The sequence below is a fragment of the Rhinatrema bivittatum genome, chromosome 5, assembly GCF_901001135.1.
Source record: "Rhinatrema bivittatum chromosome 5, aRhiBiv1.1, whole genome shotgun sequence".
NCBI lineage: Eukaryota > Metazoa > Chordata > Amphibia > Gymnophiona > Rhinatrematidae > Rhinatrema > Rhinatrema bivittatum.
The window spans coordinates 96,493,122-96,508,736 of record NC_042619.1 but is presented as its reverse complement, the minus strand read 5'-3'; the positions used below and the strand labels follow the sequence as shown (position 1 = coordinate 96,508,736).

Below are 15,615 nucleotides of genomic sequence, written 5' to 3'. Positions count from 1 at the left end.
GCATTGGGGACTCTTGGTTGCAATGGAGATGACTCCGCCTATGGGGAACCACTGCGATAGGCTGACACAGTTAGCAGACACTGAATGAATAGAGTCTTTATTGTACTGCTGTATAGATGGTATGCAGGAAGGTAAGGCACTGATCCACGAGGTGCCAATACGCTCCAGAGGCTCAGAAGTATAGTCTCACCCAGATGTTCACAATAGGCAGGAGCCTGCAGTGCGGATAACGCTGCGGCTGGTGGGTGGAGTTGGAGCACTGGTTCGTAGAGGTACTCACAGAGTAAAGGCGTCTTCTTGATGGTGAAATGGTGGGACGAAGGTCCGTGGTGCAGGATATGAAGAAGATAGGCCCTCGAGAAGCGAGTACCCAATGGTCCAATATCCTGGAAAGAGTAAGAGAAAAGACCCCCGAGGAGCAGTTGTCTAGGTTAGTGAGGATCCCAAAGGGAAGTTGGTAGTGAGAGACCCCCGATGAGCGGGTGTCTAGAGCTTCTGCTGGAGTGAAACCCTTAGCGAAAGGAAGCATCTAAGCTGGCAGCTTAGAGCAGGCAGAGTAGCGAAGCGAAGTCTTTGCTAACTCAATTTGGTGGCGGAGGCTAGTTATACCCGGAGGTACTGACGTCATGCAGTGGGGCCACCCCCGAGGTTCCCGCCATGACATGTATTTGAGCGTCAGAGATTTGCGCGCTCGCACCCTAGGAGGCCACGGGAGTGAGCATGGCAGATGGGGATGCCCATGTTGGTCTGAGAACGCCGAGGCCCATGGCACCCAGCACCTGAGACAGCCATCTTGCCCAAAGAGAGAGAAAAGGGAGAAAAAGAGGTAAGGCAGAGCGGTCGCAGCCGTCTGCAACCGACAGACACAACAGTCCTAGCCTCCTCTGTGCTCTGTTCCTTGCCTAGCTCCTTGCCTGTCTGCCCTTGTTCCTGGCCCTGCTTGTTCCATTCCTCACTTGTCCTGTTGGCCTTGTCTATCCTGTTTGTTTCGGACTATTTGGATCCTGACCCTGGCCTGGCCCGGCCCAGCCCCTGACCTTCTGTTATCTGCTGCTGCCTGTCCTGAACTCTGGCTTGTTACCTGTTCTGCTGTCTGCCACGACCTTTGCTCAGATCAGACTCTTGCTCAGGATAGCGATAGAGACCCACCTAAGTCCTACCGGCCGCCAAAGCCCAAGGCATGGACCTAGCAACTTCGCTCACTAGGTGATGCCAACTATACCGCAGCCACAGGGGTCCACTTCCTTCAACAGTATTACATATACCCGCAGTTCCCTTGAAAACCCCACTCTCAAGATCCTCCATATGAACATTCTCATCAAAGTCTCTCCTGCAGTACCTGAGGCCTGGGCAATCATTTCAGAGCTCTCAGGCCTGCCACCTCAGTATAGAGACTTCACTGATGTTTTTAGTAAACAGCAGGCAAAGGTCTTCCCTCCTCACCCCTCCAGTGATTGTGCTATAGACTTGATTCCAGGCAAGGTTGTCTCTAGGGGCAGAGTATATCTGCTTTCTGCACCAGAAACAGAGACCATGACCAAATACATCAAGGAGAATTTGGACCAAAGTTTTATTCATCCCTCTTCCTCACCTGCAGGGACTGGGTTCTTTTTTGCTGAGGGAAAAAGAATGGGTCGTATCCCTGTAAAGATTCTGTTATAAAGAAGAATCAATATCCTCTTCCCTTGATCTCCAAGCTCTTTGACTGCTTCCAGGGCACACAAGTATTTACCAAGCTGGACTTCAGGGGCATACAATCTGATCAGAATCCAAAAGGGCAATAGGTGAAAAACCACCTTTAACACCAGTGATGGATATTAAGAGTACCTAGTAATTTCCTTTGGGTTGTACATAAGAACATAAGAAATTGCCATACTGGATCAGACCAAGGGTCCACCAAGCTCAACATTGTTACCAATAGTAGCCAATCCAGGCTACAGGTACCTGGCAAGTACCCAAACACTAAGTAGATCCCATGCTACTAATGCCAGTAATAGCAGAGGCTATTCCCTAAGTCAACTTAGCAGTTAATGGACTTCTCTAAGAACTTATCCAAACCTTTTTTAAACCCAGCTACACTAACTGCACTAACCACATCCTCTGGCAACAAATTCCAGAGCTTAATTGTACGTTGAGTGAAAAAAAAATTTTCTCCAGTTAGTTTTAAATTTGCTACTTGCTAACTTCATGGAGTGCCCCCTAGTCCTCCTATTATCTGAAAGAGTAAATAACCAATTCACATCCACCCATTCTAGACTTCTCATGATTTTAAAGACCTCTATCATATCCCCCCTCACCTGTCTCTTCTTCTTCAAGCTGAACAGCCCTAACCTCTTTAGTCTTTCCTCATAGGGGAGCTGTTCCATCCTCTTTATCATTTTGGTCACCCTTCTCTGTACCTTCTCCATTGCAACTATATTTTGTTTGAGATGTGGTGACCAGAACTATGAACAGTACTCAAGGTGCGGTTTCATCATGGAGCGATAGTGGCATTATGACATTTTCCGTTTTATTCCCTATTCCCTTCCTAATAATTCCTAACCCTCGCAGTCTTCCAATTTATGGTAAACAAGATCTTCCAGGACTTGCTTTACTCCCTTGTGGTAGTTTACTATACAACATCCTAATCTTCTCAAAGTCATTGTCCGAGCACAAACTCCACAAGCATCATTTCTACACTAAATTAGAGAAGTGTACCTTTGAACAGGAAGAACTTCTCTTTCTGGGGTATATTGTCTCACGTCAAGGCCTTCGGATGGACCCAGAGAAATTTAAAAGCCATATTGGAGTAGCTACTGCTGGTAGACCTCAAAGCACTACCACACTATCTGGGATTCACAAATTACTACAGGCAGTCAATCCCTCAGTACTCCGCCTTGGCAGCTCCACTCATAACCCTCACAAAAAAGGGTACAAACATCAAGAATTGGACCTCAGTTGCTATTCAAGCTTTTGAGCATCTGAAAGAGGAGTTCACCCTTGATACATGCTTACACCATCTAGATCCGTCCAAGCCATTAATTCTGGAGGTAGATGCATCTACTCTGAGTCCTCCTACAGAGTACCATTAGGGTTATGTCCTCCTACAGCATAACACTAATGCTAACCTACAGCATAACCTTGGTGGAATGGCAACATCTGCCGGAAGGGGCCAAGCTTCCAGTAACCATTTATATGTATCACAAAAACCTTGAACATTTGGCACAAGCTCAGAGGCTAAATCCCAGGCAAGCCCACTGGTCTTTGTTTTTTAATCGGTTCAACTTCGAGCTGTGGTACCAGCTGACTGACAAGAACCCATCGAGCTGATGCCCTTTCCCAGGCTTTGGATACTGAAGGGACCCTGGAACCCCCACGGCACATTATCAACCCACTTTCATACCATATAGTTGTGGATAGATTCTCAATGATGGTGCATTTCTTTCTACTTCCCAGACTCCCCATCTGCACCTGACTTGGTCAATCTCTTTGTGCAACACATCGTGCATCTACATGGGCTGCCACTTATTTATTTATTTATTTATTTATTTAGCATTTTTCTATACCGACTTTCCAATAACAAAATTATTGATCAATTCGGTTTACATTTTAAACAATAACAACAATGACAAGTAAATGTCTTACAGTGAACAGGTCGAATTAACTTGGATTAAGATATATGGGGGTAATAACATAATTAACATGAGCGGTGCCTAATATAGGCTAGAGGCTGAACCCCTCGATCATCCTTGATCGAGGGGTTCAGTTCACATCCCCATATTGGAAAGGCTTATGCTGAAAGTTTGGAATTAAGTTGTATTTCACTTCAGCTTGTCATCCTCAGAATAACGGACAAACCAAACAGGTGAATCAAAGCCTCAAAGCCTACCTGAAGGCCTACATGAACCAACGACAAGATAATTGGGTCTCTCTCTTTCCATGGGACGAATCTCCCTTTTACACTGTCTTTGGATGCCATCACCGCATACCCAGACCAGTTCCTATCTCTGGTAACTGTCCTGCAGCTAACATGATGGGACAGGAGCTTCAAGAACTCTGACAAAAGACCCATCTCGTTCTAGACAAAGCAATAAGTCATTCTAAAGAACAAGCCGATAGAAAATGTTGTCCTGCACCTCAGCTGCCCTGCGATTGATAGGACCTTTTCTTGTTGATAGTCAACTGGGTCCTGTGGCATACAAGCTCAGATCGCCACCATCCTTGAGAATTCACGACGTTTTCCACATCTCTTTATTTAAACCAGCTAGAGGATGGGAATGAAGAGTAGAGCCATGGGGGTGGCTTGCTGGAATGTTAACTACTACCTGGTGATTACTACCCTTACTCAAAAAAAATCCCTTGCACGGTTAATGCATCCCCAACATTGCTCTCTGCTTCAACGGCAAAGGGAAATGTGGAAAAGAGGATTTGCATTCAGATAACAACCAAAAAAGACTGAACTTCACAATCTGGGTAAACAAATAAACGTGGGGGTAGCTTGCTTATTACGGCGGTTACTATCCTAAACCAATTAAGCCTGATACATCACTTTGAATACATGCACAGTGTTGCTTTCTGCTTCTACGGCAGGGGGTAATGTGGAAAAGAAGATTAGCATTCAGACAACAACCAACAAGGGCTGAACTTCATAATCTGGGTAAACAAATAAGCGTGGGGGTAGCTTGCTTATTACGGCGGTTACTACCCTAAACCAATTAAGCTTGATACATCACTTTGAAAGTATATACAGCATTGCTATCTGCTTCAACGGTAGGGGGAAGTGAGGAAAACAGGATTTACATTCAGACATCATCCAACAAGGCATCGATCTGTGCAATCGGGGTAACTTGCTTGATGTGGCGGTTACAACCCTTAACCATAAGCCTTATGCTCACCTTTGATGCAACTCCCAACATTGCTCTCTGCATCAATGACAGGGGATGGCAGGAAATTTGAATCAAACAGTTACCAACAAGAGCTCTGTGGTTGGTGAAACAAATAAGTATGGGGAAATAAGTATGGAAGCTTGCTGGGCAGACTAAATGGGCCGATTGGTCTTTTTCTGCCGTCATTTCTATGTTTCTATATTCTGTCTTGGCCAGGCAGACTGCCCCTCCGGACCACTGACGTGGCCACTGAAGAAGATACCCAGTTTGAGGTACAAGAGATTCTATATTCAGATAAGGTCTGAAATTGATTCCAGTACCTAATTTCTTGGAAGAACTATGGACCTGAAGAAAATTCTTGGGAGCCATCCCCTAATGTGCAAGCTCTGCAATTACTCAAGGACTTCCACAAGAGATTCCCCAATAAGCCCAAACCCAGGATATTGGGAAGGGGGCTTTGGAGAGAGGGGGTACTGTTATGTTTGGCCAGCCGCGAGACATCTCCACGACCAGCTATACTCACCCCGATGCAGCCAGGACCTAAAGGACACCATCTGAATTCCCGTGCACCAAGGATACCACTGAATAGCACTCAGCAGTCGCATTGCGCCTCCTTCTAGGCGCACGCACACTTGCCTCAACTATAAAGGCTCCATGGTGGGAAGGAACCCTGTAGCGTTCCCTGATGATCACCGTATGGTGGAATATTTAAACCCCAGTCATGCTCCAAGCAGACACTTCAGGAATGGGTCTCCTGCCTAGCAGTGCGTGTTTCAGCATTCCTTATTCCTTGCTTCCAGTCCAGCCTCATCTTTCAGTCCATTCTCATTCAGCTTTGCCTTTCAGTCCATTCTCGTTTAGCTTTGCCTTTCAGTCCATCCTTATCCAGTCTTGTCTTCCTTATGTGTCTTCCATGTGTCTTCATCCTCCCTAGACCTGACTCTCTGTATCTTGACCTATTCCTTGGATCTGACCATAGTTGCCTATCACCTGGACCTGAACTCTTGCTTGAATCCGACCATAATTGCCTGCTGCCTGCCCCGATATTGGTCTATCTCCGACTCCATTAAACCTGCTGTCCACTCTGACTCTAGTGTGCGTCTGACTGTAGTTACCACCTCCGCCCTAGGGACCCGCCTAAGTTCTGCCAGCCACCAGAATCCAAGGGCTCAACCTGCGGAGGAGGGGGCTGGTAAAGGTAAAGCTACAGACACTTATTACAGTGCATGTTTGTCAGCTGCCAGCATAGGCCTCGAGGGTTCATTCTCGAGGCTGCAACAACTACCCCGTAGCACTAAGGGCTCATATACCTGCTATCCCTTACAGTACTACAGTAGTTTTCCTTAATGTCCTTCCTTCAATGATTTTGTTACATTTGATTATGTTATGATCACTGATGCCAAGCAGCCTCATCACAGTTACCTCTCAAACACCCGATCCTGCATTGCAGTGAGGATTAGATTTAGGGTATTCCCCCATCTTGTGAATTCCAGGACCAGTTGCTGAATATGGCATCCTTTTATCTTGCTTTTGTAACTGATTTCCTCCTGCAGTGATAGTGGACACATCTAGCTTGTTTAATCCTTACACTGCCTGTATTGTGTTTTTTTGTAGCAGCTACCTAACTTGTAACTTCATGTCTTATTTCAGTTGTTCCATTAGGCTCCTGATTCATTCTGTGATGATCACAGGGCTGTTTGGCTGTTGACCCATTTCTTCTCCTCTTGTTACCCAAAAAGTGGGCTGGATTTCGAATCACATACGAAAAAGAGTGAGAAGCAACTTCCTAAAGTTTCTCCAGGCCCTTATAAACTTCTTTTTTTTTTTTTTAAGAGGACTTTGTTGAATACCAATCTTTCATCAAAAAGTTCTTGGTTTTTAATTGTGCTCAATTATCAATTTCTACAATTTTTTTTTTTCTTATTTACTATTTTACAGAGGGGCCAAGTGTGAAACTTACAGAATTGTTTCGTTTAATATCGTACAGCTTTGATGCATAAGCAAATATAATTTGTCTAGAAAATCACATTTATGTTTGTATTTAATTTGTAATGATGGAAAATATCACAGTATTTGTAATGAATTTCTCTGTTTTATTATACAGCCTTAAAACTTCCTCTTGGCAAAACAACGGTCATGCATTTGGTGGCTAGAGAGACGTTGCCAGAACCAAACTCTCAAGGTATGATGAGCTTTTAATTTGGCATGAGCTAGCGAAAGGTGGCCAAGGCTATCTGTGTATGTACTCCTGCTCGAGCAGTCAGCTAAAAGAAAACCCTGCTGCTATGAATGCTTAATATGCACTGTACACTCAAATAGTTACCTCAATTATTAAACATGCATCAAAGAAACCTTGCCTTTCCTCATCTGCTTTCTATACTGCTGACTTGTACTTCTGATCACTTAATTCTTGAATAATTTGCAACGGTCAGAAGAGTTTGTGAAACTTTCTCTTTTAGGGTCTGTTTGTCTTCTAGATTCATGATGTTGGACTTTGCAAGAATCTGTACTGAATTTTACAGTCAATTGTGTAAATTTTACTTTTACCCCCTTTTTTTCTCCGTCTGTGGTATCTCCCTCACAACTCCTTTAAGAGGGCTCGCTCGGGGACTCAATCCCAGGGCTAAGGGATTGCCTCCTCCAAGCATCACCGTAGCAGCAGCAGCCGTCTCCCAACCTTCCCCAGATCTGAGCATGCTGTCAAAATGTACTTTTTAAGCATAACTAATTACAAAATTAATTATATTCCCCCAAAATGTAGTATAGTTATAACAGTAATTTTGGGAGTGGAGAAAACTGGAGTTTTAGTGGTTCAAAGGGTCACTGGAAAAGATATTATAGTACCTGGGCTTTTGAGACATACAAATCCCTTCTTTAGATGTAAAACTTGAAACAAATTAAATTGTTAGTAATTATCCAGGCATCCAAATAACTGGTTAAATTAATGACTTGTAAAGTAATGACTTGAACAATTTGATTCAGTGCAGTGGCAACCTAGTTACTAATTTGCATAGGTAACACCATAAGACCTGGGTCTCCCAAATGAAGAAAGCATGTGCTCCTACAGCCATATGATATGGCACAGTGCCAGAGGGAGAAACTAAAAGCTAAGTAGCTGCAAGTGAGTGCTGCTTGGTATTTTGGCTAAGATCAAATATAAGGTTTGAGCCATGATCTGAAGATGCTCTCCAGTTAGTTCTGTGATTCAGAACCTGTGCAATATGATGGGATAATGCCCTGCCACCTGGTCCCATTGGAGACCCAATAACATTACAACTGTGGCCAAAATAGGAGATTTAAACCTCCTGTTATAAAAATTAAAAAAAAAAAATTGCTCCTTAAGGAAGGAGAGAGATCACTGTTTGTAAAATTGTCCTTCTTAACCTCTTTTTAGCTGAGATTAGTTGTAAGGTCTGAGTCTTGAACTAAGGGCCCTCTTTTCTTCGCCCTTTGACTGATACTGAGAACCTAGCTTGATCTACCTTACCTACATATTTGGTCAAGGTGAAAACCAGTGGTACTTTTCCTATTTAGTTGTCTAGACAGAAAAGTAATATATTATTTAAGTAACAGGGAAGTGGTGTTTGTAAAATATAACCAGGGATGGTAACTTTCAAACAGGTGCATGGGCGCACATATACACGTGTTGACACGCACCCACATACATGGCAATTTTATAACATGCTCTCACCTACTCATGCATGTTATAAAATAGCCTAGGCATGTATACATGTGCCTACTTGTGCATACCCGGCAGTGTAAATTGGCTGACAGACACGCAAGTGAGGGTGTTTTATAACAGACACATATCCAGCTGATGACCAGTGTCACCAGTTCGTCCACCAATTAGCCCGTGTTCAGCTAGGCCCTCCAAACCCCCCTAATTTATTTGCCTACACTCTTCCCCCACCCCCCCCCCCCACAATTAACCCAGACCCCCCAAACACTTCCTAGATGCCTGGAACTTTTTTTTTATTCCACAGCGGAAGTAGCTATGCGCCTGGATGAGTGTTCAGGCATGCAGTTGTTTGGGCGCTTATCTCGTGGCCGCACCCCTTTTTTGTCCGGGAGCTATTCATGCATCGGCACTTGTCCGTGCACCTGGCTGCCTTATAAATTCGGGTGGATACGCACAAGTGCCAGATGCACACCCAGCTTTTCAAATTCACCTTTATATTGAGTTTCTTTTGTTTATTGAAGGGGTTGCTTCTTTGCCTCATCAGAACCATCAATGCCTGTCTTAATTTACTTAACAAACATTTATCTCCATTGTCTCTACAGGACAGAGGAACCGTGAAAAGACTGGAGAGAGCAATTGCTGTGTAATCCTGTAAAAAGTGTCTGAGTTGTCCAAGTGTGATGTAATATAGTCTTTGTCTTTCATGCTGCTGGAATAGAAGAGAGCCAACATTGCTTCAGAGACCCTTAGGATTTCAACCTGTCTGTAAAGTCCATGGAACTGAAATATTACATGAATGCTGTCACATACTTCTCTTTTGTTGAGAGAGAGATTGAAGAACATTTTCATTCTGATTTTATTTTCACTTGTTTAATATTTTGCTTGTGTTGAATAATATTGTGATATATTAGTTTTCAAATGTATTCAGTCTCCAGGAAAAAGAGAGTTTGTTTTCTCTTCCACAGCAGGAATCATTTTTGCTTCAACATGGAATCTTCATTAACCAGAGTTAACGAATCCAAGCAGCTTTGTAGATGCATTTTGCACTAAAACAAATGGTTAGCAACATATCTTTTATGAGATAAATATGTAACCATACAACACACCTATTAGTAAAATAAAGTATGTAAAACTACACTGGAAAAGAACACTATCATTAGTAAAGGAGCTCACTAGTGTTCAGATCAAAACTATGAAAGGAAGTCAACGTAAGTCAACCCTGGTGGCCAAACTGGCACAGACTACCAACATGACAAAGAATGACAGTAAAATATATTTTCATTGCAACAGATTCATACGAAACTAATTGTGCCTGAAATTAAAAGCACTCTGCAGAGGGCTGTTGAATCAGACTCTCTTGTTTGTCATCATCTAGTGCACTCTCGTCTCGCATATTGAGTGCTTGTTCATATAGCACAAGCAAGGGCAGAGAGTGCATTTCCTAGCCTTAATATGGGAGGGGTAATTTCCTTGTATTCTTAGACTTTTGTTATTGTGCATAAATATTAGAAGACCTCATTTACTTATCACTTTTATGTATTTGAATATTGGCAATTGATGTTTTTTGGTAATTTACTCACCCATCCCTAAGTGTCCTGTGTCATGCTAACTCATTAGAGACTTCAGAGAAAATTCTTAAGATAAGAAAAAAAAAAATAATCTTTGCCATAGTGCTAGTATGTTTTTTTAATGTAACCTGCATTTGTATTAGTGCTCGCAGTTGTACTAAATCAGAGGCCGATTTTAGAAAAAGGCATACTTAAAAAAAATTGCCGTTCTTTTATTTCTTACAAATTAATTTAAGAGATAATATGCTAAAGAAATTTGCACAGCGTTAAAGCATGAGCTAGTTTCATCTAAACCTGTAAAAATATAAATTTTTATATTTTTTTCAATGGGGAGACAAATCTTCCTGGTTGAAATTACAGATATGTGTAGAATATATTTAATAAAAATCTTATAAAATACATAACTATAGAATTTAAGTATAGATTGGCGTGTAGCATAATAGAACAATATTCCATATAAATAGCTTTAGACTTTAAAAAAAAAGTCACAGGTTGACGTTGTGTTCTGTATACTTAATAAAATTATCCCCACCTGACAAAACATTTTTTGTGTAATAGCTTTCACTTAGTCTACATCATTTAAGTGTAATCAGGTTATTTTATTCATGGTTATTGCTTTGACAAAAATGCTTTATATGCAGTAGGTATTACAAATATATTGTTCATACTGATATGAATTAAATTTGTATAGAGCAGAGTTTTAAAATCAATTGTAAATAGCACTAAGCATTTTCTTTCTGCAACCTGTACTGATAGATTCTTCTGTAAACTAAATAAAAGACTATTGTAGTGCATGTTGTTGCTTGTCTAGTGGTTGTCAGGCTCACAATTTGTTGTAGCTCCATTTTTTAAACTGTGATTTCCTAGTTTATAATTCCTTCAGAGAATAAGGTTATTTGCAGGAAAGGAAAAAGTTTCTGTAATCATTTTCTGCAAATTACTCTCACAATTGTGCTAGAAACTAAATGATGATACAATAGCCACTGCACAAACATAAATCAGTCAAAATGTCTTTGTGCCATCTGCCTTTAAATTTAGATGTAAATATACTCGATATTTCACTAGAATTTTACATTTTGACATGACTTTTAACTAGTTAAAAATATATGGTCAGATAAAAATATAAAATTTGTACTAGGAAACAGAATTGGTGAGCTGAACATTTGGTCATTACTTTCTGTTCATTGATTTGAGGTTTAGTTGATATTGAATGGAGGTGGTGATCTGTTTTATTGCTCTTGCTGGAGATTTGGACTTCCAGGAGAGTTGACTTCTGCATAGTGACAAGATCCAGGAGAGAATTTTTATTTCCTTGACTTTGTCTTCTGTAACATTTCCCTATGGAATTCTATTTCTGTGTGACTGCCCATTCAGCATGTCAGCGTTTCCTCAAGTTTTTGGTAAAAATGTTATGATTCACACCCCTTTCACCGGTTAATAAAACTTAAAAATGATTTGCCCACTCGGCCCTCCCAACTTTGGAAGTGAAATCTAAGCCCAAGGTGATATGTTGAATTTTTGGATGATGTTGACATCATTGTTTGGCTTTTGCGCCACCACTTCCAGTCTCAGCTGACTTTTGGGAAGCAATTTTCAGACTGACCACTTCTAGACCAAGCCTGCAGGTACTTTTTACCCTCAGGCGTTTACGTCTGCTTTTTGTGTGAATAGCTTTTCTAATTAAAACACGCTCTGCACGTGTTATTTTCTACTTCCACCCAAAACCCAGCACAGGGAATGCCTTCCCTAAGTGCAGCTTAAAAGTACTGTCTTATATAACAATATGCTTACTTTTAGCTGTATCGAGGGACGGCAACTTTCAGACAGTTTACCTATTTCAATGGCTTTCACACCTATCTTCTTTCATGTTCAAGTGATGCTTCATTCACTGCAAGTGGATGCTGAGGTGACAAACTTTTTTTTTAAGGTATATGTTTATAGGGTTGATAAATCTCTGGCATTAAAATGGACTTATAGCATTTGTATTTCTTCATATATTCTAAAAACAGCTCATTGTAGTGTACATTTAAAAACACTAGGTTTAAAAGATTCATAGGATTTGTATACACAAATATGGGTTGTGTTGGGCTACTGGTTAAGAACCACTGCAGTATGTTACTGACAAGCACTGGAGGTTACTGCAAGAAGAGGCTTTGGTGTGCCTTGACTTCAGGTGCTACTTTTGGAGTCTGAGTGAGAGGTCCAGGAGTCAAAGGAAGTAATATTAGCTGTGAGGTTAGCAGAGTTCAAAGTAGAAGCATGTAGAATTTGAGCTAAGCCAAAGGGGGAGGAGCATGGCTGGGTTTTCCAATAATATGAAAGAATTCATGCTTGCAATCAGTTCAGGATTTGTTCATAGGTAATCTAGGCCTAGGTCTAAGGCAGCAGAAATCTGGGGCGGGAGCAGCAAGCTGGCTGAACATTCATTGCAGCATTCTGTTCCCGGGCAGCATGCAGAGAACAGGAGGGGGAGTGAGCCGAGAGCACATGGAACAAGGCGGATTATTTTGGGAAGGTTAGGAGGGGCTGAATGAGATGATTGGGGGATGAGAAGAGAGGCTGAGGAGTGAGAGTGGATCAGCTGGAAGGTATAAGTGGACAGTGTTTTTGTGTGTGTGAGAGAGAGAAGGGATTGGTGCTGGTGTGTGTGCCAGACTGAGAGGCTAGAGGGGGGAATGTAAGGGGGAGCAGGAGGTTTGCAATAAATTCATCACCACCCTCCAGACCCCCCCCCCCCCGAGACCTGATAAAATGTCAATCAGTGGAGCGGGCGTTCAGGAGCGGTCCGGGAGCGATGTATTGGTGTTGGTCCGTCGGCTGCGAGCACTGAAACGGGTTCCGACGGCCCTTTGCCCTTACTATGTCAGTGGGGTGGAGCATTGGCAGCGGTAGGGTAGGGCCTCTGACATAGTAAGGGCAAAGGTCTGCCGGCTGCCAGTCCTGAAAATGGTGCCGAGGGGCCCTCGCCTTTACCATGTCACATGGGCTACTGCCGCCATTGGTGTCCCCGAGTGGCATAGTAAGGGAAAGGGCCATCGGCGCCATGTTGATTGCTGGCAGCCGACGGCCGTAGTACAGGAGATGTGTCCCGGACCGGTCTTGGCCCCCAGCTGGAGCCTCCCGGGCGTCTGTCAGGTTTTGTGTGTGTTGTGAGGGCCTGGGAAGTAAATCAATTTGGCATGTGTGTGGGGGGCGTGAGGAGGGTGTATTTTATCTGTAAAGGAAATAGTTATCTTCCGGCGAAAAAAGTGCGTGAATGTGTTCAAATGGAAGTGAAACATGGACCTGGACTGGCGAAATGATTAGTGTAGCATGTGTTAGTGTAAGGTGTAACAGATGGTGCTTACGTCCAGCAGATGTCGCTGTTTTCTGGAAAAACATTTTAAACCTATTTTACCTGTCACAGGTGTGACATATCTGTAACGTAAGTACAGAAGAACCTTCCTGTATGCAAAATGAAGGTTGTGTCCAAATTTGAAAGCAATCGGTTCAGTGGTTTCTGAGATCAGCGATTTTGTCCAAACTATTTAACATTTTTATTTATATAGATATAAAAGATGGAAAAGTGTGCCAATGTGCTTCAGAATTTTCACATTTTTGCCACAGAATCCATGCATGAGCTGCCACAGCAAACTGTGGAGCTGTGCCTTAGATCTCCTACTCCCATTTATCTGACCATATTTTGGGGGGAGGTGGCAAAACACTAAATCCATCTTTGCTTGGAATCAGTTTTACAGACTGGGCTCTTGTCCCTCAGCAGCAAGCTCCTCTAGTGAGCCCACTCCAGACTGTACCTTCAAATTCAGACTGTGCCAGCAATTCTAAAGACTCCATTTCAGGCAGTCCCAGCAGCCTCGGTCCATTCACCAGTGATTCCAGCTGTCCCTGCAGCTCCATCCAGTGCAGTGGTGATGCCAGCTGTTCCATCAGCCTTAGTTCCTACATAAGTGACTTAATTAATTTAGGGCGAGTGAGTGCCTTTGACTCTCTTCCAGGCTGAGCCAGCTCCTTCGATTCCTCTGTTCCAAACCGAGCCAGCTCCTTTGATTCCAGCTTTCTAAGAAATGTTTATGCCAGGCCTTTAGGACCCTTGCAGGCAATTCCCAGAACACTTTGATGATACTTAAGGGAAGTTCCTTAAGTTCAAAAAGCATTGCTGTTTCTTGTTCCAGAAATTTCCTCATGACTACCCAGCAATGAGTCTAAAGTGGCTGATTCTCCTACTATCAAAGGCTTTAAGTTGGATTTGCTCCTTCTAGGGAGTAACAGCCCTCTCCTTGAAAAACACCCAGAATTTGTGGGAGCCTTGGCTCAAGCCGTTGGGGGGTGGGCAGATCTGGGAAAATTGTCCATGTAGGCGGCTTATGACTTTACCTCGCTTGAATTTGCACCCAGAGAGGGCAGGACTCCATGTGTGTCTCCAGTTCCAGAATCAGCCTCTGTCTTTCCTTTATATGAACTTGTACCTAAAGAAGGCACTCGCCTGTACCTGTCCCCAGATAGAGCCAGTTCCCATCCTTGCACTGGTGAAGTCAGCACCAGCTTTCATTACAGCTCCAATGCCTGCTCTTGTACCATGAAGTCCTCATCAGCTGCCACTTCAGTTCCTATACTTGCACTGATGAAATCCATGTCATCTGCCTCTTCAACTCCAGTTCCTGAAACTGTTCCAGTGACATCCATGTCGGTTATCTCTACAGTGCCTGTCCTTGCATCTGTGAAATCAAAACCAGCTGCCTCTATGGCTCCAATACATCTCTATGTACCCATGAAGTCCATGCATGCTGTCCATCCAGCTGTGTCCATGATACCAGTTCCAGCTATTTCTTCAGCTTCTGGCACTTTTGCATGGTGTGGCAATTATGCCCTACCTGTAACCTGATGACTTTAAAACAGTTATGCAATCAGTAGTACTCCACATCAAGCATCAAGACTACTGTAATGCCATCTATGTGGAACTACTGCAAAGGACAATTTCCAAACTATAGACTCTCCAAAATGCCGCCACCAATACTATTACCAGCTGCTGAAAAAGGTAATGGACTTCACCCATACTAATGTCACTGCAATAGCTCCCAATCTTGCAGTATATCAAATTCAAAATTATTTTCCTCATATTCAAGGCAATGTTTACTTGACAGAGAAATTAAAGGAGTATCATCCTACCCTAAACTTACAATAAATCCAAAAGCAACATTTGGTTGTTTCTTCACCGAAGACCCTATATCTGATAAAAACTAACAGGTACATTTTTAAACCCTGGTGCAAGTGGCCGAGCCTTATGCGGGCCAGGCGAATTTTCAAATGGGCCCAGCCAGGCACGTAAACCCCGGTACGCGATTAAGTGCCAGGGCCTGAAAAGGGGGCGGGGCTGGAGGCAGCTGGTACAGCCATGATCTGAAGATGCTCTCCAGCGGTCTGGGAGGGAACTGGGAGAGGCTCAATCTCGTCGCCGCACATAGTTTTCTAAAATTAGGCCTGGAAGGGTGCATGCAGCTTTTAA

At 43.0% G+C, this 15,615-nt stretch overlaps 1 protein-coding gene across 2 annotated transcripts in view; it reads left to right on the top strand.

The window, feature by feature from the left end:
• Positions 1-10,906, top strand: part of UBL3 (ubiquitin like 3) — a 258,473-nt gene extending 247,567 nt beyond the window's left edge. For both annotated transcript variants that reach the window (XM_029602622.1, XM_029602621.1), the window contains exons 4-5: positions 6,970-7,047; positions 9,147-10,906. In XM_029602622.1, coding sequence (XP_029458482.1) covers positions 6,970-7,047; positions 9,147-9,199 — 131 coding nt within the window. In that variant the 3' untranslated portion in view covers positions 9,200-10,906. The remainder of the gene's footprint in view (positions 1-6,969; positions 7,048-9,146) is intronic.
• The last annotated feature ends 4,709 nt before the right edge of the window (positions 10,907-15,615 follow it).